The sequence below is a fragment of the Bos indicus x Bos taurus genome, chromosome 22 (assembly GCF_003369695.1).
Source record: "Bos indicus x Bos taurus breed Angus x Brahman F1 hybrid chromosome 22, Bos_hybrid_MaternalHap_v2.0, whole genome shotgun sequence".
Classification (NCBI taxonomy): Eukaryota; Metazoa; Chordata; class Mammalia; order Artiodactyla; family Bovidae; genus Bos; species Bos indicus x Bos taurus.
The window spans coordinates 59,103,011-59,127,016 of NC_040097.1; the positions used below are offsets into that span (position 1 = coordinate 59,103,011).

Consider the following 24,006-nt stretch of genomic DNA (forward strand, 5'->3'; position numbering starts at 1 on the left):
GTAAGTGTCTTTTAATTTCATGGCTGCAATCACCATCTGCAGTGATTTTGGAGCCCCCAAAATAAAGTCTGTCACTGTTTAGACTGTTTCCCCATCTATTTGCCATGAAATGATGGGACCGGATGCCATGATCTTAGTTTTCTGAATGTTGAGCCTTAAGCCAACTTTCCCACTCTCCTCTTTCACTTTCATCAAGAGGCTTTTTAGTTCCTCTTCACTTTCTGCCATAAGGTGGTGTCATCTGCATATCTGAGGTTATTGATATTTCTCCCGGCAATCTTGATTCCAGCTTGTGCTTCTTCCAGCCCAGCGTTTCTCATAATGTACTCTGCATATAAGTCAAATAAGCAGGGTGACAATATATAGCCTTGACATACTCCTTTTCCTATTTGGAACCAGCCTGTTGTTCCATGTCCAGTTCTAAATGTTGCTTCCTGACCTGCATATAGGTTTCTCAAGAGGCAGGTCAGGTGGTCTGGTATTCCCATCTCTTTCAGATTGTCCATAGTTTATTGTGATCCACACAGTCAAAGGCTTTGGCATAGCCAATAAAACAGAAATAGATGTTTTTCTGGAACTCTCTTGCTTTTTCCATGATCCAGCAGATGTTGGCAATTTGATCTCTGGTTCCTCTGCCTTTTCTAAAACCAGCTTGAACATCTGGAAGTTCACGGTTCACGTATTGCTGAAGCCTGGCTTGGAGAATTTTGAGCATTACTTTACTAGCGTGTGAAATGAATGCAATTGTGCGGTAGTTTGAGCATTCTTTGGCATTGCCTTTCTTTGGGATTGGAATGAAAACTAACCTTTTCCATTCCTGTGGCCACTGCTGAGTTTTCCAAATTTGCTGGCATATTGAGTGCAGCACTTTCACAGCATCGTCTTTCAGGATTTGAAATAGCTCCACTGGAATTCTATCACCTCCACTAGCTTTGTTTGTAGTGATGCTTCCTAAGGCCCACTTGACTTCACATTCCAGGATGTCTGGCTCTAGGTGAGTTAGGGTACAAAGTTTATTTTCAGAGACATACCACCACAAGTGGGAGAGCACAGAAAGAAACTGTGTATTCAGACAGAAACAAAGCAGAAACACCCACCCAGACAGAAAGGGTCCCCTGTGATGAGGAGGGAGGTAAACCATTTATATGGGGCAGTTCTCCTGGGTCCTTTTTCTCCTCTGGCCAATTATCTTGTTCCTTTTCCCACACCTGCCCCGCCCTTGGGCCTTCTTCATATGTCTTTTTGCCAAGATGGATTCCAGCACAAAGGCTAATGGGAGTATGACAACGTTTATTATGGAGTGATGCCCACCTCTTCTGACCCCCAAGGATCCTTCCTGCTGGTGTGGAGTTAGGGAGATTTCCTTTACCTCAGGAGTGATAGATAGGGTCGTTTTCTCTGTTTGCTCCCTCTCAGAGCTCACTTCCTGCCTCTAACTCTGTCCTTGGGTTGTCAGGGAAAACAAAGCTCCAATCTAGTCTGCTTGACAAATTCCATCTGCTCAGCCCAGAGGCCCATCTATCTCCTGCCTCAAACTTGTGTGAATGGAGAGATTTTAAAGATTGGAGCAAACAGGATGTGCTGAGGGATTGGATGAATGGTGTGAGTGAAGTAGAGGAGACAAGGAAACACCCGGGGCTGAAAGCCTGGAGGGATGAGGCCTGTGTGGTGGAGGGGGGTGGGGGAGGGGCATGCACTGAGTTTCAGATGTGCCCTCAGTGGAGACTTGGGAAGCTCTGGGTCCCAGCCTCAGCCTGGGCTATGTTCCTGAACGTTCTTGGCAGATGGGTCCTCCCTGAGTGACTTGAGAAAAGTCTTTTGCAGTATTCACACTCAGCAGCCTGGGTGGCCCCGTGGGAGCAGACGAAAAAGTTTTCCGGTAGAATTCATTGATTCCTAAGTCTAACTGGTGCAGCAGAGGAAGAGTGCTGGGTGTGCAAACGACACCCCCTCCCCAGAGTGGTCGGAGAGCTGCCCATAGCCTGCAGGCAGGGTGCTGCGCCCACCACTCTGCTCCCTCCAGCCGGAACCCCCCAAGACATCCGCGCTCCCACTGCCCCCGGACACGTTGGTGATGTGGCTTCCGGCTGGGACTGGCCAGTGGCGCCTATGTGAGAGGCTGGGCCCCGGCACCACCCTTTGGCTTTTTGCATCCATGTTGCCCACAGGCCCAGAGAACAGCAGTGCCCCCATCCCCAACTGTCCCCTCCGTGACAGCTGTTTTGGGAGCAGGGAAGCCCAGAGAGCTTGCCTTCACGGGGGTCGAGGGGTCAGTGGAGGTTCAGCTGGCACAGCAGACCCATGCCCGCTGGGTCTCCGCACTCCCCTTCCCCTTCTCCCCCTTCCCTGGCTCCTCCCCCTGCCCCCTACCCCGACTCCAGGAGGTCTCCTGGTGTCCTCAGTCACTCGTGTGCGCACCAGTATTCACGGAGGAGTCTGCTTCCGGGGAAAGTGACCTGAGATCTAAGAAAATCCTTTATCCCCACGTTTCCCACAAGGAGCACTGAAGCGCACCGGGGACTGACTGGAACCTCCAGGGCTGCCATGGGATATTTTAAAATCTCAGGGAAAACAGTGATGCCACACACCATCTGTCGGACACAGTGTAGACTACTCTGGGTGATTGCAGTTTCCACATGAGGTGTACTGCCTTCCCGTAGATGCTGCTTATTCTTCTGTAGCTGAGTCTTCAGTGGTCACTGTGGTCAAAAGCACCCTGGGGAGTCAGGCGGAGGAGGAAATGGAGGTGGTGTTGGACTGGAGAAGTTGTTTAGTGTCCACACTCCGTTAGTAAGTAAATGTGATGAAGAATAAAATGCAAATAATTTTCTTCTAGTGTATATATATTATCTTTCTTTTAATTGGTTGCTAAGTTATCAGTGTATCAAGCCTTTTGAAGTTGAACCTGTTGGCTATTTCTTTTGATCAGGGGCTTCCCTTTCTTGGGACAGTCAGGGCCCGTGAACCAAATAATTTGGGGACCTCAACTTTGTAATGACAGTGTTTTCCATTAAAATTTGTTAAGTGTCAAATAACAGTCCCCACTGCAGACTGTTTGAGACCAACGAATGCTCTGCCTGGAGCTGTTTTCTATTCTCCTTCCTAGTGCTGTGCTGTTCATGAACTGTCAGGATCATTGGTTTTAAACGTGAACAAACATGTTCTCTCTTGTTTTCTTTCAGAGAGTGGGTTGATCGCGCTCCATCTCTTCATTTTCTGAGAGTGTTAATTTGTCTGAGACTCCTCATGAGGGATCCATGTTATCAGGTTGGTTGCAAAAAATAAAAATATTTTTTACTAGTTTGAAGATGAAATAAAAACTGGTGGGCTCTTTTCTGAAGCACAGCATGGTAACTTTTTTTCTCTCTCACTACTCAGTAGCTTCTACATTTGGGAAGTATCTTACCTGCTATTGAAATCGATGCGGAGAGAAGTGATTGAATGGGGACAGAAATATCTCTGTATTTCTACTCTGTCACCTATGGGAGGCAGTGGACTGACTTCTGGTCTGTGTTTGCATTGTCTCTCGGCATTTTAAACCATAGGCAGCTTGGAGAAGGGTACACTGGGCCATACTTTGGAGCATGTTGATGCCAAGCGGCCAAAGTGAGCAGCAACAAGTGGGGATTTCCTTAGGGGGCTCCAGGGCTGACAGGGGGAGCAGCCAGGCCTATACATGGTGGCTGCCCCAGAGCCATGCACTCCCCGGAGTCCAGCCTCAGAGCCTGAGTTAGAGGTGAGCACAGGGCTCCCGCTTGTCCCAGAGGAGGCGTCTGCTGGAGCGAGTCTCCCCGCCTCTCACTAGTCAGTTGAGCATTCTGTCTCTGGGTTAGTAGCTCTCAGACTTTTAAGCACAGGGAATCACCTGGGGCTCTTGGAAGTGCAGATGTGGATTCCACAGGTGTACACTGAGGCCCGAGGTTCCACTGAGGCCAGCGGTGCATGGCCAACACTCTGAGTAGCAAGCATTTACCTAACACCACCTGGTCTGTGAAAGCTGTTCCTTCCAGACCCAGCTGCTAAGATTCCTGCTTTTATAAAGCAAAGTTTGTAAACTTTCTGTATATCAGAAGCACGCGGAACACTTAATGATTGCTGGCACCTGAAAGTGAAAGTGTTAGCCGCTCAGTCGTGTCCGGCTCTTTGCGACCCCTGGGCTGTAGCCCACCAGGTTCCTCTGGCCATGGGATTTCCCCGGCAAGAATACAGGAGTGGGTGGCCATTTCCTTCTCCAGGGGATCTTCCCGACCATGGGTTGAACCCAGGTCTTCATATTGCAGGCAGATTCTTTACTGTCTGAGCCACCAGGGAAGCTTCTGATTCAGTAAGTTTGGGGAAGGCCTGGAAATCTGCATTTCTAACAAGTTCCCAGGTGTCGCTGATGTTACTGGTTGCGGGAACCACTGCCCAACCAGTTTGGAGAAGTCTCCAAATTGCTAATGAGCCATTATTGTTTCTGCTTGCCAGCATTAAATATCTAAAGGGCAGTCTTGTTATTCTTACATGCTTCAATCATTTTCACAGATTGCTTTTTTCCCTGAGAGATATCTCCTTTTATGCCCCATCCTGATAAGCTACTGGGATGCTCAGACCACTCTGAAGCACATTTATTTTGGATTCAGCTTTACTGATAAGTTATTATTTGAATCAGGACATATTTCCTTTCATTACCCTGATAACCATCTTTTCCAAACTCAGCACTCAAAACAACGTGTGCTGCTGCTAGCCAGCGATGAACCTGCTCTGGTTTGAGTCTCCTGGGACTCACGGTAGCTTCGCTCTTTTCTTTAGAAGAGTTGCTCCCTTCCCCATTCTGTACTCTAGGATGGCTTTGTGTTGTTGTAGTTCAGTCAACCAGTTATTTGAATATGTGACATTCCTCAAAAACCTTTCTGTCCTGGTTGCTCAGAGTTTGATGGGAATTTTCCTTTTCTCCTGTGACCACCCAGACAGAGCTGTGTGGGCCATGCTGGTGAAGGTGGTGTGTGCTCCACTCTGCCTGGGTCACTGCCCCCTCTCCCCCTGGCCCTAGGCTCCTAGTCATATTAACACTGTCCCCCACCCCCTGCCCTATGCCCCATAGGCCTCAGCTTGGATAAGAACAGCTTGTATATGGTATTAATATAAGTATTCACGGAAGAAGGTGGATTTTTAACAGGAGGTTTAGTTTTTGGACTTATAGAAGTTAGCAAAATATTTGCCTTAGACATGCTGTTTGCTCAGAGAATTGATGGCTCTTGTGTCATACTCTGCTGATCTTCATCTAAAGTATTCCCTTTCTTAACCCAGTTCTTGATGGGCTGGAACAAGGTTGACTGGATTGCTCTTTAAAGGAAAGAATTCTGTGACCTCTTTGCTTTGGGGCTTTTATGACAAAAGCATGCATTAAACCAGATCTCCCATTGATTTCCAGCCTTTCCATAGAAGGAGGTGTTCCCTGAATCTCTCCTCCTGGCACTCTGTCCACAAACGAGAGCAGTTGTTTAACATGTTGAGTTGCCAAGAATTTCTGGCCGAAGTCATAGCCACGCTGGGGTTTACTGTGACCTGTGCCCACAAATGTCCCAGCCAGGCCTCCCTTTCCTCTCCTGGTGAATCCGTGATCAGTGCTGCATGATCCACAGTGGCCGCCCCAGACCATGTCCGCTTCTCACACACACCCCTCCTACCCTGGTCTTCTTATTAGATTGCAGCATTACCTGTTTTACAGGCAAAACCGAGGCCATTCTAGTAGGAATGCTCATATTTTCTTTGTTGCTTGAAATGTTTGGATTATTATGCACCATTGTGCATGCATGCTAAGTCGCTTTAGTCGTGTCTGATTCTTTGTGACCCCATGGACTGTAGCCCACCAGGCTCCTCTGTCCATGGGATTCTCCAGGCAAGAATACTGGAGTTGGCTGCCATGCCCTGCTCTAGGGGATCTTCCCGACCCAGGGATCCAGCCCGCATCTCTGTGGCTCTTGCATTGATAGGCGATTATGCACCTTTACGTCCTTTCTTATTTCTGAAGAAATACCCTCCTCCTTGGGGCTTCCCTGGTGGCTCAGAGGATAAAGCGTCTGCCTGCAGTGCAGGAGACCCGGGTTCGATCCCCGGGTTGGGAAGATCCCCTGGAGAAGGAAATGGCAACCCACTCCAGTATTCTTGCCTAGAGAATCCCGTGGACAGAGGAGCCTGGAGGGCTACAGTCCACAGGGTCGCAAAGACTCAGACACGACTTCACTTTCACTTTCACCCTCCTCCTTGCCAAGCCTCAGCCTTCCATCTGTTGTCTTTATTACGGTGTCAGTGGCTCCCTTTCTGTTTTTTCTTATCATAAAAGTGCCCTTTTCAGGACACACTGTCCTTTCAAGCCTTGATCTCACCTTCATTACTGCATTTATTGAAAGGTCAGACTATTTATATGCAACTCGCTCGCTTTCCTTCACAGCTGATGTGCAGTAGAGCTTTTCCTTGCATCTTGTGCACCAAGACCTCTCGGAAGGCATTTAAAAAGGCCATCGTAGGCCATGGTCCAGTCAGCATCTGTTGACCCAGAGGCTCCAGTATATGACTAATGAAGGTTCCAGAAATAAATGAGTGGAAGGGATGAAAGAGAAGCCATTTTTAAAGACAAAATTGCTTCCTTTTTCATAATTAAAGGACGATATGTGTTCAGAGATTTCAAGTGTAGTTGGAGTTCCAAGCAGGATAAAGTTTACCTAGGCTGCTTACAGTGAGCTGTCAGAGCACGTTGCTTACCAACGATAAATGGAAAAACTTAAAACTCCTAACCTACATCTCCATTAGCCACAGCAATAGAGAGACGGTGGAGCTGTATGGCCCGATCACCCCACCTTAAACTCCTAACCTACATCTCCATCAGCCACAGCAATAGAGAGACGCGGAGCTGTATGGCCCGGTAGCCCGCCTCGCACCCCAGCCTCCTTCCAGCAGCCTGCGTCCCTTGCCACACTTTCTGTTTCCTCTCACTGATCCTGAAAACCTCCAGCTGTTCCTCATCACCTTCTGTTTTTCTGTGCTGTTTACTTGCTCCTTTTTAAAATTCTGCCTTCCTAAATGTTGTTTCTGTGCTCAGCTGCTTCAGTTGTGCCCAACTCTTTGTGGCCCCATGGACTATAGCCCACCAGGCTCCTCTGTCCATGGGATTCTCCAGGCAAGAGTACTGGAGTGGATTGCCATGCCCTCCTCCAGGGGATCTTCCTGACCTGGGGACCGAACCCGAGTCACCTGTGTCTCCTGTATGCAGGTTCTTTACCTCGGAGCCGCTGGGGAAGCCCTGAAATGTTAACCTTCCCCAAAGCTATCGTCTTTGTTATAGGCGCCCCTATCTTCTGAGCTCTTGGCTTCACCAGTCATTTTGTTGCTGCTGTTCTTTGCTCACAAGCACGTTTCCAGCCTGAGACTTTCCCCCTCATTTAAGTCCCAAATTTCCAGGTATTTGTTGGGATGATGTGGTAGCATAATGGTTCTCAAAGGGTGATCTGGAGACTCTCACAGGTCTCTGAGACCCTTCCAGGGGTCCCACAGGGTCAAAATGGTCTTAAAGGTGATGCTCCAGTGTGATTCATTCTCACTCTCTTATGAGCATGCAGTGGAGCCTTCCAGAGGCCACAGGGTATGTGATGATGGTGTACCCTCGCTCCTGATGGAACACATGCTGTGTGCTCTTGTGTTGTAAAAATTCCTCACTTTTTATCTCTAATATGGTAAATATAAAGAACTTCCCAGGTAATCCACCTGCCAACATAGGAGATGCAGATGCGGGTTTGATCCTTGGGTTGGGAAGATCCCCTGCAGGAGGAAATGGCAACCCTCTCCAGTATTCTTGGCTGGAAAGTTTCATGGACAGAGGAGCCTGGTGGACTGCACTTCATGGGGTTGCAAAGGGTTGGACACAACTGAGTGAATACACACATACACGGTAAATATAAATAGATTAACTCACATAAACAGAAGGTCTCTGGGACTCTCAGTAATTTGTAAGTGTATAAAGGAACACAGGGGCCAAAGTGTTCGAGAGCCCACTGCGCACGGGACATGCAGTAACTTCACTTGGGTCTCTCCATCCTGACGCTCCTGCAAACTGCCGAATTCTGCAGATTCTGTCAGTGACACCACCTTTCCTCCAGACTCCAAGCAGGAAACGCTTCCTTTCCCCTTACAAGCCTTTAGAAGAGTAGTTCCTAACACACCTGAAAAGATACGTACTGGTCAGGCCCAGGGAACCTTCGGTTGCAATAGAGGGATGAGCAGTGTGGGCTGCTGACTGCAGAGGAGTGGGCGGCGGGTCAGGACGTGGCACTCGGAGCTCAGTGCTCTGCTGACTGCCCGACAGGGACGGCGTGTCCGGGGCCCTGACGCTTTGCCATGGCGACGCACTGCTGGACTGACGGCAGCCAGAGTGGTGTCGCAGGGCGCGCTGTTGTTCTGTAGCTTTTATCAGTGTTATATTATTGTGTCAAGTTTTTAAAAAGAGATAAACTCTGGGAATAGGTAGAGCAAGGACATTTGTCCAGATTGATGGAAACTGTCTCCAGGTCACTAGGCTTGGAAGTCTAGAGCCGGGTCCTGAGAGCCCAGGCCGTGCCGGGGAGGAGCGCTGTCCTGTCTGCTCTTCAGCTCGGTAGCCGGGACTGCTGAGCCCAGAGATGAGGCTGCCTTGTGGTCTTGTTCTCCGGTTGTCCCATGGCTTGTTTAGTAAATGGTGGGTCACTGCTTGAGGGCATAGTAATGACATTTTCTAGTGGTGGTACAGCCTCGCTCCTTTTCCTGTGTTTCCTAACAGTGCTTCTGACACAGCGCTCACAGGACCCAGTGAGTGCTCTGTGAAAAGCTGGTGTGTCTCACCCACCGTATGCAGGGAAGATGGGCGGCTCCTCCTACTGGAGACTGTGGTGCACGGCAGCACGTTAAAGCTCAGAGGAGTTCTGTAATAAAATAATTTGTTACACTCTGTTCGACCTACTATTTGATCATAAAAATATTTCAAACACCTAATACCACTCATTGCACAGAATAAAATCATTATTCCCAGGACAGGGTTTGGGAAACATGGAATCAGTTCCATACTGTTAACACCGATGATTGTATAGATATATTTTTGCCAAGGTAAACATTTAAGAATGACCATGACCAGTCATTTAAACATGAGTCTGTCCCTGGTGGCATCTCCCAAGCTTCACATTTAAATTTCCTTTATGTCAACAATGCCAGATCTCAGTCTTCTGCCCTCAGCGCGCTTTTCCGGGCCTGTTGTTCTTCCATCACCTGAATGCACCGCCAGCAGCTCAGCGTGTTGGACTCCACCTCCTTGTCTTACCCAGCCTGTGTCCCCCTCTTCCCTGGGCTTATCCTGTCCTGGCCTCCCATCACCTCACTGTGCAGACGCTGAAGCCTCTTCTCTGCACCCTTCTTCTCCACTGGCATTCATGTCCAGCTGGTCAGACCATGTCAAGACTGCCCACATGTCCACTCCCTTCTCTCTGCGCCTGCCAACCTGCGGGGCTTCCCTCCATGCCCGTCCCTCTCTAGTTTCCTTCAAGACTGGGGGGAAGTCCCCACAGCTGAGTCTGATCAGCCCTTGTTCACACGTGTCCATCAGGCTCAAATGCAAAGTTCAGTTCAGGCTCATGTTCAAGTCTTCCCACAGTTCATCTTACTCTGTTTTTCTAACATTATCCCCAGTGATTCCCTTCATAAATTTAGGGAGTTGGTTTTCATAGTAATACAACATCTTGATATTCTTTCTATGCAACTTCTGTGCACTTTTGATCCTCCTGTCCTCTTTGCTTGGAGGAATCCCCTTCATTTCCTTCTCTTCCTCCACATCTCCTCAGCACAACTATCCATCCTTCTAAGCCCATTCAGAGGCCACCAGCCTTATAAAGTTTTCCGTGGTCCTCTCACAGGCTATTATATGTCCCTCCTCTGGGGTGTCACAGAACCTCCTGTATAACTTTCTTCAACTATGAAAAAGTGTTACGTTCAGTCATGTCCGACTCTCGGTGACCTCATGGACTGTAGCCCACCAAGCTCCTCTGTCTATGGAATTCTTCAGGTAAGAATACTGGAGTGGGTTGCCATTCCCTTCTCCAGGGGATCTTTCTGACCCAGGGATCGAACCCTAGTCTCCTGCAGTGCAGGCAGATTACCGTCTGAGCCACCAGGGAAGCCCTATAACTTTCTTAAAACACCTACCTAGATCTATCTTAAATTCCAGTTATTTGTGTGTCTACCTTATCCTTGGCTGCAGCTCAGTGAAGTCAACCTCTGTCATCTATATATTTGTGTCTCCTTCAGAGCCTAACCTGGGGATCTTACTAACAGGAACGGAAAAGAAAATGCTGAAAAAATATAAGTGGTTTTAAAATGTTATTTTTATGTGTATAAAATGTCCATCATAATTAGTGGCAATGCATACAGTATCCTTCTTTTCTTTAACAGCAGCTCTTCTAAAGTGAATAGCAATTATGGGAATTCAAATTAGTAGGTGGTCATAGAACTATTTTAATTGAGTTATAAATATACCTTCATTCTTAATTTGAACAAGGGTGTGTGGTTTCCAGATTCCCTTCACACAGATTAAGGAAACCTTGGCCCTTGACCCAGGAGGCCTCGAGCCCCTGAGCCTTTTCCTCAGCTGCTCAGGCAGCTCCACAGTAGCACATGATCATCCCCTCATACATACTCATGTACTCATTGCCAGACACGTTCCGGAGCTGGAACAATGGCTAATATTTGTATTTCAAATAACTTCCTTGTGTGCACAGTAGGTAAGGAGAGAGGAGTCAGTGTCGCGTTAAATAGGTAGAGCCACCTGAAACCCGTTCATCCCAAGATAAACATCAGTGCGAGTAGCCTGAGAGCATTGGCTGTTAGTGGAGCTCCAAACCAGTTCCTTTCACAACTCCCAGCACCCTCTCTCTTACCACTTTTCAGAAGTTTTATGCAGTGCCTTCTTATTGGAAATTGGTGCATGAGTGCTAAGTCGCTTCAGTTGTGTCTGACTCTTTGAGATCCTGTGGATTGTAGCCCCCCAAGCTCCTCTGTCCATGGGATTCTCCAGGCAAGAATACTGGAGTGGGTTGCCATGCCCTCCTCCAGGGGATCCTCCTGATCCAGAGATAGAAGCTGAGTCTCTTATGTCTCCTGTATTGACAGGCGGGTTCTTTACCACTGAGCCACATGGGAAGCCCTGAAAGATCTGTATCAGATCTATATTTTGCAATGATTATCCTTACATTTGTTCAGGGTATGAGTTTAATAAGATCATTAGCCACATCATCTGAAGGAGAAGCCCTGTTTTCTACTCTGCTACAGCAATGCTGCTCAGATTTTATCAGGCATGTGAGTTACCTGAGGATCTTGTTGATACTAAGAGTGTCATTCAGTATGTCTGGGGTGAGTAGGAGATTTTGCATTTCTAATCAGCTCCAGACGCTGCTGTTGCTGCTGGTTCATGGACCACACCAGGCAGGGGCCGAGAGGAAAGTCCTGGGATTCAGGGATGCTGGATTTTTATCCAGACTCTGTCGTTTAGGCAAAATGGTTTACCTATCTGGGTTTTAGTGTTCCTATTCTGTAATATGAGGAGGTAAAGGGAGAGATATCTAACAGCTCTTTGCAGCTCTGACATTTTATGATGACACGGGAGGAAGTAAATAGAGTGAGGACACGGGGTGCAGTTACTTACTTCCTGTTCTACTCAACCTGCACTCTTACTTCCAGTTCAGCTCAACCCAACTTTCATATCTATTAATGTGTGCCCATGTGCTATGTCACTTCAGTCGTGTCTGACTCTCTGTGACCCCATGGACTGTGCCCGCCAGGCTTCTCTGTCCATGGGATTCTGCAGGCAAGAATACTGGAGTGGGTTGCTATGCCCTCCTTCAGAGGACCTTCCTGAGTCAGGGATCAAACCCATGTCTGCTGCGGCTCCTGCAGGCAGAATTGCGGGCAGATTCTTTGCTGCTGAGCCACCAGGGAAGCCCATATCTATTAAGTTTATCTTAAATATAGTATGAATGACAAGCATTAAAGTTTTCCATATTTATATTCAAATGTGGACCTTCAGAAATAGTTACAAACTCATGACTTAATAAATCAATTGCATGTAAAATACATCCCTCCCCCTCCATTCTCATCTTTCATGTCTGTTCCATTGTTTTATTTTATTAGGAAATACTTCATAGCTTGGGTGGAATTGAAAACCTAGCTCAGGTAAGATCTCTTTTGTGGTGGCTGGTCTTGCCTTTCCATTTTGTGCTGTGCCTCTGGGCAGAGATCCACAGTGTGTGACAGAGAGGTCTCTTGCAACATAGCTGCCTGCCAAGGAGAAGAGCCTAGGGTTGTGAGTATACAAGATACACACAGAGCAGGGAGGGACTTGGGCTGTTTTCTCCTGGCTGATTTGGCTCACTTTACCCCACCTGTGAAATGAGAGTTTTATAAAGGATCACCTGTCTTTTGAGTGAAGAAAATAAATAGGTGTTGGCTGGCAGGCCCTGGGCCTCAGCAGTGCACACACCAAGCTGGCAGGAGAAAATATTGGCTGTGAGGATGTTCATAACTTTTTCACACAGTAAAGAATTACTGTGCTCACTAAAATATTGGAAATAAATGACACTGTGAGGAATGATCTTCATATATTTTTTCTGCTTTGCTAACTACTGAGGGAAGGTAAGGAGCTGAATAAATATGCTGAGCCAGCCCAATGTTTGGGCTTATTAATACAATCAAACAAAATTTCTAGGTATAGAAATAGTTGAAACAGCCCATCCTCCTGAAATCTATAGCATGTATGCAAAGAATAATTCTCATCATAACCCATGGCCCTGCAAATTTATTCTAAATTATCAATGGATGATTAATTTTAATGGCAATTAATAGTAAACCTATTTTATTATTTTTATTCTTGGGAAATAGATAATATCTAGTTTTTATCTTGAAGAAATTTTTTAAATTGGCTAGAGGTTTAGCTCATTTAATGAAATAATCCTTTTTAAGATTATATTGTAAAGGATCTTTCTATCCATTTTACTTCCATTAAAATGTCAGAAATGTATGTATTTCTCTGAACCTATTTCTTATTACTCTCAGCTTTTATAATTTTACAATTACAAACAGAGACGGATTTTCAGACTATCCCATAGATTTCATTCTAATTATTGCTATCTACTTGTATGCTGGTTAGATGTAATTTAGGATATTATAAAACATAAGGTCAATAAAATATATGCTGCTGCTGCTGCTAAGCCACTTCAGTCGTGTCCGACTCTGTGTGACCCCATAGACGGCAGCCCACCAGGCTTCCCTGCCCCTGGGATTCTCCAGGGATTATGCAGTGTGTTATAAAAATTCTAATGAAAAGATACATTGAAGAATTAAAATTCTAGGTACTGTATATTATGTATCATGTATCTTACTTGTATCTTATATTTGGAGGCTAAATTGCAACACAGATTTATTGAGTTATGAGTCATCTTGGGACTTTTGAGAGTTTAAGCAGTCTTTCCAGGTCCCGCCCTCCACTTCTGGCACCCCAGGGAAGCGGAAAGCCCAGAACCCATCCTCTTCTGCACTTGCCTGAAGCCGGCGCAGGGGCACCGAGCGTTGTTTGGTGACCCTGTCGCGCCATCTACAGCTCATTTTCAGAAGTACACAACCTTACCACTCCTGTTGTGTGCTCTCGGAGTCCTCTCCTCAGCTCACCTGTTGTCTGGTCCCCTCGCAGTACATGGAGATCGTGGCGCACGGGTACCTCGGCTACGGGGAGGCGCAGCACAGCGTGGACAAGCTGGTGAACATGACGTGTGAGCGCGGCCCCGGGAGGCAGCGGCAGGGAAGAGGGGACGCTCTGAATACTTAGGAGGGTCCCCACACAGCTATGGGTTTGAGAGCCCATGCCAACTGTTATGCTCAGTGGCAAAATGTACCCAGAGGGGAGATTTTAGATCAGGATTCTTATCTTGAAAAGCCCAATTTCATGTTTAAAAAGACTTTCATTGAGCACAAGCTTAGGTTTATTTAGCGTAAGAGAGACTTCTATAAAAGCAAGTGAAGTGAAAGTCGCTCAGTCTTGTCCAACTCTTTGCGACCCCATTGACTATAGAGTCCATGGAATTCTCCAGGCCAAAATACTGGAGTGGGTAGCCTTTCCTTTCTCCAGGGGATCTTCCCAACCCAGGGATCCAACTCAGGTCTCCGGCATTGCAGGCAGACCAGTTGAGCCACAGGGGAAGCCTATGAAAGCAACTTTTGGTAAAAATATGTTTTGCATGCATGCTAAGTTGCTTCAGTTGTGCCCAACTCTTTGTGGCCCTGTGGACTGTAGCCTGCCAGGCCCCCCTGTCCACGGGATTCTCCAGGCAAGAATACTGGAGTGGGTTGCAGTGGCCTTCTCCAGGGGATCTTCCCAACCCAGGGATCAAACCCCTGTTTCTTAGGTCTCCTGCATTGGCAGGTGTTTTTTTTTTTTTTTTTTTTAACAGCTAGTGCTACCTGGGAAGCTTAAGCACTCCTCCGCTGTAAGCTTCAAATCCCTCATTGAAATATCTCATTTCTTTTTAGATATTTTTCAAAAACTTGCTGCTGTCAGAGACCAAAGAGAATGGGTCACCACAAGCGGAGCTCACAAGGTGAGTGGTCCCAGAGGAGTTCCTGCTTCAGTGTCATGGGGTGATGATTCGTGTGCGGGGTCCAGAGCACTTGTAGTCAAGCCACCCCACCCGTAATTATAATTTGAAAACTTGCTGACCTAGCTTAGAACTGCCAATCTCTGCTAACCCACCTAAAGAATAAATTTAGAAACAGCAAATAGAGGTTTTCTGAAACTTTTTTTTAATGCTGTTTAATTCTTTATTGCTTAATCAACTAATTTGATTGCCTAATTTAAATGTTGTTATACATAAACTGACTCCAGGTGTGTGGTTACAAATAAATGAATATTAGTTTGGCACAGAAGTCATGTTAGTTTGAACCATAGGAAATTACCATGGTCTGTAGGTCAGTTTCATGTGGTTTAATCTCATAATAAGATAGTTTAGTACCTGTGAGTCAAATACATATTTCAAGATGAATGAATGCAGGCTTAATCAAAACACACTACATTTATATTTATAGCAAAGCCATTTAGATGGTAGCTGCCTAGAGCCAGGTTTCAATAGTTTGTGAGTTTCGGTGTCCCAGGAAGCCACTATTCAGCAAGTATTAGGGAAAAGTTGTCTAAAAGTGTTAGCACATGCTACTCATTTTATGGAGGTTGATTCTTAGTGATATAAAGGTTAGCGTTTTTTATTTCAAAAGCTATATATTTCACTAATATCAGAATTTGAAGAACATTTTTGAGTAACATTAAGTTAGTGTTAAGGGTGCCATGTGACAAAAATTGTGAAATGATACATCAGTGACTGGAGCCTGGGAAACATTGTGTCGGAAGACAGAAAGGAGGGACTACTCTGGTGGTCCGTGGTTAGGATTCTGAACTTTCACGGCAGGGGCTGCAGGTTCAATCCCTATTCAGGGAACTAAGATCCCATATACCATGCACCTTGGGGGGAAAAAAAAAGAAAGGAAAAAGTGAGAGGAAAAAAAGAGGATGGGATCTGAGAAACAAAGATAATGCTAGCGCCATGTAAAGTGCATGAGGTCACAAAGGGGAAAGTTCACATAGTGGAAACCCAAAATCAGCCTTGCAATTGTACAGGCTGCAGCTCTGGCCTGAAGTGTGTCTGAGTGTACACGCTGGGGGACTCTGAAAATGTAATAGGAACAGGAGTAATAGTAATAGGAATCCCGAGAAGGTGACTGTTGAGATACAGGGAGCTCGTCCAAAGAGTGGTGGACGCCTGCCGCAGAAACAACTGAGAATTGTGAATGTTTAACAAACCTTCTTTTTTGAGGGTAAGTATCTATGATCTTTAGAAGGAAACACACTGTTCAAGAAGCTTGTACTTTTACATAATTAAACTTTATTTTACTCTGTTTTTCAGACATTAGTGAATTTACTCAGTGCCCGAGATACGAATGTTCTGCTGGGTGCTCTTCTGGCTCTGGCTAGTTTAGCTGAAAGGTGAGCGCATTTTTAAAAGTTGTGCTGCTGTAGCAACTCAGATAGGAGAAATGCAAAATTTATTTTGTTACCTACTTAGTTAAGATTTGTGAATAAAAACATGAAATGCCATCAATATATTGAAGAGGAATGGGATGGAAATGCATCATTTTAGAATTTAAGTTGGAAGAGCAAAGCAGTTAAAAATTTTTTTCTGACCAGAAATATTGACATACTCTTTTCATTCAACCCTCAGTTATTTGTACTTTCAAATTGCACATTTCTTTGACAGTTGAATCTCCCTGACTGTCTTTCTTCATTCTGTCCTCTATGTTTAAGACTTTTAAATATTTTTGCACTTTAAAAAATTCTAGATAACCCTTTCAGAGATTATGACTATTTTAAATAAAAAACTTTAAGTATGTTTTTATGCCAGTCATTTGATCACGGTTTTTTTTTTTCCAGCTTTATTGAGGAATAATTACACATGTAATTTTATGTATTTCAAGTGTATAATGTAAAGATTTGATACACATATACACTGTGGGCTGATTACCAAGACCAAGATAATTAACACCTCTTCACCTCTCTCTTTGGTTCTGTGATAAGAACATGTAAATTCTTCTCTCAGCAACTTTCACGTGCACGGCCCTGTGTTACTAACTGTAGTTGCCAAGTAGTTGGGTCTTTAGTGCACAGTCTTCTCATACCCGAAAGTGTGTGCACTTTAACCCACATCTCCCTGTTCCTGCTGCATCCGGCCCCTAGTAAACACCTGCTATTCTGTTCTCTGTTTCTATATAGTCAGTTTTGCTTATTTTCAATTTCACATGTAAGTGATGCCATATGGTAGTTGCCCTTCTCTGTTTGGCTTATTTCATTTAACAGAATGTCCTCTAGGTTCATCCACATTATCAACAATGACAGCATGTTTTTATGGCTGAATAATATTCAGTCATGCACCCAATTATATTCACTTGTAACTATGTATAAATATTCAATTATCACATTTCTCTATTTCATCTGTCAAAGGACCTGTAGCTTGTTTGTGTTTCTTGGATATTGTGAGTAATGCTCCTCACTGCTTTTTAGTGAACACCCTATGAATCCCCCTCTCCAGTGGGGACTGTGTTAATCATCATACTGTTACTGAACAAATTTAAGTTTATGACGTATAATACTTACTGAATGTTGGCATTTAATGTAGCCCCGCTCTATAGAGCCATATTGCATTTTGCTTCTCCTCCTGGGATAATATGAGGACTAAGATATTAAACATGTGACATTTCTCATAGTTACTAATACTTTTCAATTTTTAGTCCAGAGTGTAGGGAGAAGATAAGTGAGCTCAACATTGTAGAAAATCTGCTGATGATTTTACATGAATATGACTTGCTTTCCAAAAGGTAGGATTGCTAATACAGGAAAATGGCTGTGTCTTATATTTGATGAAAATGATGGTTATTATTCTAATTATGCCATGTTACATTGCTAACTGAATATCACGAGTCAGCTTTGCATTTATTTTCTATTTAATATATATAAAGTAACAAATAGTAAAGAGGTATATCAGTTTATCTCTAGTCCTGTCTCACTTCTAGAACTGGTCATATATTAGAAATATATAAATACATGATTGCATCTTTAATACTTTTGTTTATTACATTTATTTACATCCTATCTCCTTAAGGAAAGAAACTCTAAGGTGGCTCTACTTTTAGTAATTTCAGATTGTGTATTGAATAAATGATTAGATTCCTAAAATCAATTTTGCTTTCAGTTCAGTTCAGTCGCTCAGTCCTGTCCGACTCTTTGCGACCCCATGAACTGCAGCATGCCAGGCCTCCCTGTCCATCACCAACTCCCGGAGTCCACCCAAACCCATGTTCATTGAGTCGATGATGCCATCCAACCATCTCATCCTCTGTCTTCCCCTTATCCTCCTGCCCTCAATCTTTCCCAGCATCAGGGTATTTTCCAATGAATCAGCTCTTTGCATCAGGTGGCCAAATTATTGGAGTTTCAGCCTCAACACCTCAACATCAGTCCTTCCAAAGAACACCCAGGACTGATCTCCTTTAGGATGGACTGGTTGGATCTCCTTGCAGTCCAAGGGCCTCTCAAGAGTCTTTTCCAACACTACAGTTCAAAAGCATCAATTCTTCAGTGCTCAGCTTTCTTTATAGTCCAACTCTCACATCCATACATGACCACTGGAAAAACCATAGCCTTGACTAGACAGACCTTTGTTGACAAAGTAATATCTCTGCTTTTTACTATGCTGTCTAGGTTGGTCATAACTTTCCTTCCACGGAGTAAGCGTCTTTTAATTTCATGGCTGCAATCGCCATCTGCAGTGATTTTGGAGCCCAGAAAAATAAAGTCTGACACTGTTTCCACTGTTTCCCCATCTATCTGCCATGAAGTGATGGGACCGGATGCCATAATCTTAGTTTTCTGAATGTTGAGCTTTAACCCAACTTTTTCACTCTCCTCTTTCACTTTCATCAAGAGGCTCTTTAGTTCTCCACTTTCTGCCATAAGGGTGGTGTCATCTGCATATCTGAGGTTATTGATATTTCTCCCAGCAATCTTGATTCCAGCTCCTGCTTCATCCAGCCCAGCATTTCTCATGATGTACTCTGCATATAAGTTAAAATAAGCAGGGTGACAATATGCAGCCTTGACGTACTCCTTTTCCTATTTGGACCCAGCCTGTTGTTCCATGTCCAGTTCTAACTGTAGCTTCCTGACTACATATAGGTTTCTCAGGGGACAGATCAGGTGGTCTGGTATTCCCATCTCTTTCATAATTTTCCACAGTTTGTTGTGATCCACACAGTCAAAGGCTTTGGCATAGTCAATAAAGCAGAAATAGATGTTTTTCTGGAACTCTCTTGCTTTTTCCATGATCCATCGGATGTTGGCAATTTGATCTCTGGTTCCTCTGCCTTTTCTAAAACCAGCTTGAATGTCTGGAAGTTCACGGTTCACATACTGCTGAAGCCTGGCTTGGAGAATTTTGAGCATTACTTTACTAGCATGTGAGATGAGGGCAATTGTGCGGTAGTTTGAGTATTCTTTGGCATTGCCTTTCTTTGGGACTGGAATGAAAACTGACCTTTTCCAGTCCTGTGGCCACTGCTGAGTTTTCCATATTTGCTGGCATATTGAGTGCAGCACTTTCACAGCCTCACCTTTCAGGATTTGAAATAGCTCGACTGGAATTCCATCACCTCTACTAGCTTTGTTTGTAGTGATGCTTCCTAAGGCCCACTTGACTTCACATTCCAGGATGTCTGGCTCTAGGTGAGTGATCACACCATCGTGATGATCTGGGTCGTAAAGCTCTTTTTTTGTACAGGTCTTCTGTGTATTCTTGCCACCTCTGCTTAATATCTTCTGCTTCTGTTAGGTCCCTGCCATTTCTGTCCTTTATTGAGCCCATCTTTGCATGAAATGTTCCCTTGGTATCTCTAATTTTCTTGACGAGATCTCTAGTCTTTCCCATTCTATTGTTTTCCTCTATTTCTTTGCATTGGTCACTGAGGAAGGCTTTCTTTTCTCTCCTTGCTGTTCTTTACAACTCTGCATTCAAATGGGTATATCTTTCCTTTTCTCCTTTGCTTTTCGCTTCCTGTCTTTTCACAGCTATTTGTAAGGCCTCCTCAGACAGCCATTTTGCTTAAGGCAAGTAAAATACACCAAGATAGCTACTGACTTATTTCGTGACCAAAACAGAATCTAAAGTAAAATGAATCATTTTCACTTGAACTACATTTTGCCCTAAAAACTTACTCTATCCAGATATCTGTTAGGTTATCAAGTTGCAACCTGTGTCATTTGATACTTAGTTGAGTATCATTTGATACTGAGTTGAAAAAATCATAATATTCTAAGGAGACAAAATAGTTAATAGAAATCCCAGGCAATAAAGCACTGACATTTAACTCATAGTAAATCCCTTGAATTCTTCTTCTAAGCCAATTTAACCCTCTTTTACCAACTGCAGTGGTTGGTATAGATTTGGTTATCTGCCATTTACCTAATAGATCCTGCACAGGTATTGAAAAACTAAAAGTGAGTGAGACAGGGTTGCACAACGTAGGGGAGGGTCAGACACACGAGCCCTCAGTTCTACCCCAATGTTGTAGTTGGTGTGGTCGGTAAGGCACAGGACAGATACCCTGGGGGCAGGGCACCTCCAATTGGAGCAAGAGGTCATTCCAAGTTTCCTAAAAGAAGGGGCAATTGTCCGGGCAGTAAAAGGGACAAGTGAACAGAATATTCTCCCCCTGGAGGCGTGCAGTGATGTGAAGAGATGAGCGTGTGTGGGTGGGTGCAGCCGCAGCAGGGTGTGGAAGGGGTGCAGAAAAATAGTTCAGCAGATGGTGATGAGTTAGAAATAGAGTTCACTTTGGCCAGCCCTTTACAGGCCAGGCCCTGCTCTAAGCACTTCTCTGTGTTGACTTGTTTAATCTGAATGGTAACTTTCTTCCCATATTTTACAGATGAGACACCTTTAACTAGGTCATTGATGGGCTGTTTGTGCTAAATAGTGTGGCTTTTATCATGAACATCATGGAGACTCACAGATTTTAAGCATGATCGGATGGATTTCGTGGGAACCCTTCTTCTGATTTTAGTGTGAGGGGTGTGGGATTCAGCCACAAAATGCGATTCACTTAGAACAAGGAGGGAAGGTGTGGTGAAGTAAGTTTGAGAAGGTGAAGAACGCAGTGTACCAAAGCACATATTTCTGAATGTCAGAGCATGAAAGTTTGGGAGGGAGAGGAGCTATGGAAATTAGCTCAGGTAAAGGAATTGTGGGGGCTTCCCAGGTGGCACTAGTGGTAAAGAACCCGTCTGCGAATGCAGGAGACATAAGAGACGCAGGTTCGATCCCTGGGTCAGGAAGATCCCCTGGAGGAAGGCATGGCAACCCACTCCAGTATTCTTGCCCTCAGTATTCATGGAGAATCCCATGGACAGAGAAGCCTGGTGGGCTGCAATCCATAAGGTTGCAAAGCACTGGACACAACTGAAGGGACTTAGCACACACACAAAGAATTGTGAGTCCAGATAAGAATGGGAATGTTGGAGAGGTGGGTGGCTGAGGTGCTTGTATCGTGAGCATAGTTGAACATCACGAGGATGGAGGGACAGTGGGGATGGCTACTGCCAGACTCACAGAAGAATTAGCCCCAGTGCTTGCCTCGGAAACCGGGGCACTGGAGGTTCCCCACTGCAGGGACAGGTCTTGGAGGATTCCCAATCTTTGGCTTGGAAATTGAAAAGGCTGTGGAGATCAGGAACATGAGAGGAAGGGCTGATCTGCGGAGGAGGATAAGGACTTTGAGCCTAGAGATAGTTGGGTGAGTGCCTGTGGAGCACCTCAGTGGCTTGCTGGAAACTCCAGAGGTTGGGAGTGATGTTTGCATGAACTCTCCACGTAGGGCAGAGAGAGGGTCTGAGGCCTTAAGAATAAATGACACCATCCCGGGAGAGTGTTCGGAGTGTGAGCCTGGAGGATAGGATGGTTCTCTGAAATGTCTGTCATCGTAATGTTTCAGAGATTAGTTGAACCTTATGTCTTATCCATCATTATCTTTTATTCTCCAGGTGTTCCCTGAGCGCTTTGCATTTAATTTCCCTGGATCATAGTGTTTTTTGCCATTATGTATTAATGTCTCATTTTTTAAAAAAAAGATTTATTTATTTGGCTGCATTAGGTCTTAGTTGTGGCATGCAGGCTTAGGTGCCCTGAGCGTGTGGGTCTTAGTTTCCTGACTAAGGATTGAACCCATGCCCTCTGCAATGGAGGGTGGATTCTTAACCACTGGACCATGAGGGAAGTCCCTAATGTCTCATTTTTATAATCACATGATAAGTTTCTGAAGACTAAGAGCTTTTATATTTCTTTGGTCTTGAGCACAGTGCAGTCCCCATTGTATGTACTTGATGCCTATTTGCTGGTTAGTAGGTTTTTAGCCAGACCAGTGGGGATACCATGAAGATGTGACTTAAAAAGTGGTTACAAAGGGGTAAATTTCTGCAGGAGAAATTTGGCCCCCTGCCTGTTTTTGTAAATAAAGGTTTATTGGCACACAGCTGTGCCTGTTGGTTTTTGTGTGTTGCCTGTGGCTGCTTTTTCCATGTCAGTGTGACTGGGTAGTTGTGACAGAGACTGTAAGGCCTCCAGAGCTACAAACACTTAGCTGTGGTCCAGCCTTTACAGAAACGTGTGCAGACCAGGATGTAGAGTGTGCTAGCGCCACAGTCTGTGCAAGTGAGCAGCTCAGTGTGAACCAAGCCAGGCCGGTCCCACTGAGCAACCCCCCACCCCCGACCCCCACCCCATCGCAGGCTGACAGCCGAGCTGCTGCGCCTGCTCTGTGCCGAGCGCCAGGTGAGAGAGCAGGTGAAGCTCTACGAGGGGGTCCCTGTCCTGCTCAGCCTGCTGCACTCAGACCACCTGAAGCTGCTATGGAGTGTCGTCTGGATTCTGGTGCAGATTTGCGAGGACCCAGAGACCAGCGTGGAAATCCGCATCTGGGGCGGCATCAAGCAACTTCTTCATATTTTGCGAGGGTGAGTCAGGGAGGCCTTTCACTTGTTCTACCCTGGTTGATGAAGGCTGGGGTCTCAGCCGCTTAAAGGCAGGGTGGGCATGTGCTCTGCTAGCTCCCCTCTGCTCTTTGGTCATTTTTCTTCTGCAGTCATTTTTACTTGTAGTAAACAGGCTCTTCGTCAATGTTGGGAGCATTTGTCTTTTTAGCTTCTTGGTTGGGGGGAGCCCTGACATGTTTATCTTTGCATCACCAGTCTCCAGGCTAGTGCCAGGGGTAAAGGAGGCCTTCACTCTGCAAATGTGGGCTGAATAGAAACCCAAGAAAACATTTGTCTGGCCACCCTTCTTGAATCAGTATATGCATATTGTAATCCCAACAAGTACACTAGTTACTACTGTTTTACTGAAATGTCTGTGTGTGCATATATGTCACTCATCTATAAAGAGAAGGCAAAGCCTGCATGACAGGAGCAGGTGTATAATCCTTAGCTGAAACAGGAGAAAATACTGTCCATCAAATGATTGCATGTTACTGACCCTGGTCCAGTTGCTCCTCTTGTCTCTCTAATCTCCACAGCAGTGCTCTGAGCTATGTTAACACCTTGCTGTCTCTCTTTTAAAGACAGAATTCAGTGATGTTCAGAGCCATGAATCTGGGGAAGGAATGGTTTGTTAAAAGAGTTGCAAACTGAAATTCTCTTATTGCAAAAATTATAACAGTAACAACAGATAGTAGGTAGATATTATGTGTATTAAGCACATTGAAGTATTGAATAACAACATCTATTGGTACCATTAGTGGGAGGATTCTATTACCTAAAATTATTATAAAGCATAATTCACCCCTCTAGATGCTGAATTAAAGGTGAAAAGGATTTTATATCTGCCTAGAAAAAGATCACACTTATCTGTAGTATGTAAATAAAGCTCATTCTAATAAAAGAGTAACATCAATTTTAATATAACATGCTATCAAATCAACGTCATTCAGACTTTGTGCTTATTGTGCCTTGTAACTTGATATTGTGGAGCCGTGTGTCATCACTTCCATTCTCTGAGGGAACTTTCCAAAGTGTAAGAATAGGCTAGAGATCTGAGCAGTAGCTTTCTCAACAATTTCTGTCCTTACCAAAACCAAGGAAAAGATGTGTAGACTGTTGACAACCTTCTTGTTTTCATGAATATCACACAAAAATCTCAAATACTTTAAAGTTTAAATTATAAATCTTTCATTAGTAATGTGGCATGATGGGTTAGCCTAATAGTCAGAGTAACTCTGGTTGCAGATGATTTTTCCCCGCTTGAGTCTGTAGGATGATGGTGGTGGTGGTGGTGGTGATTTTTGTTCCATGATAGTTATTACAGTAGCTGTGGGGAGGCC

At 44.9% G+C, this 24,006-nt stretch overlaps 1 protein-coding gene and 1 non-coding gene across 6 annotated transcripts in view; both read left to right on the forward strand.

The window, feature by feature from the left end:
• NEK10 (NIMA related kinase 10) overlaps positions 1-24,006 on the forward strand; it is a 259,600-nt gene that overhangs the window by 62,199 nt on the left and 173,395 nt on the right. For all 5 annotated transcript variants that reach the window (XR_003507765.1, XM_027522840.1, XM_027522842.1 and 2 more), the window contains 7 exons: positions 3,183-3,267; positions 12,184-12,225; positions 13,739-13,817; positions 14,575-14,642; positions 15,996-16,075; positions 17,374-17,460; positions 22,421-22,645. Coding sequence is in view for 4 of the 5 variants with exons in the window: in XM_027522840.1 (XP_027378641.1) it covers positions 3,183-3,267; positions 12,184-12,225; positions 13,739-13,817; positions 14,575-14,642; positions 15,996-16,075; positions 17,374-17,460; positions 22,421-22,645 (666 nt within the window). In the remaining variant the exon portion in view is untranslated. The remainder of the gene's footprint in view (positions 1-3,182; positions 3,268-12,183; positions 12,226-13,738; positions 13,818-14,574; positions 14,643-15,995; positions 16,076-17,373; positions 17,461-22,420; positions 22,646-24,006) is intronic.
• TRNAC-GCA lies at positions 6,036-6,107 on the forward strand. Its single transcript has one exon. It is a non-coding gene; the product is annotated as a tRNA-Cys (tRNA).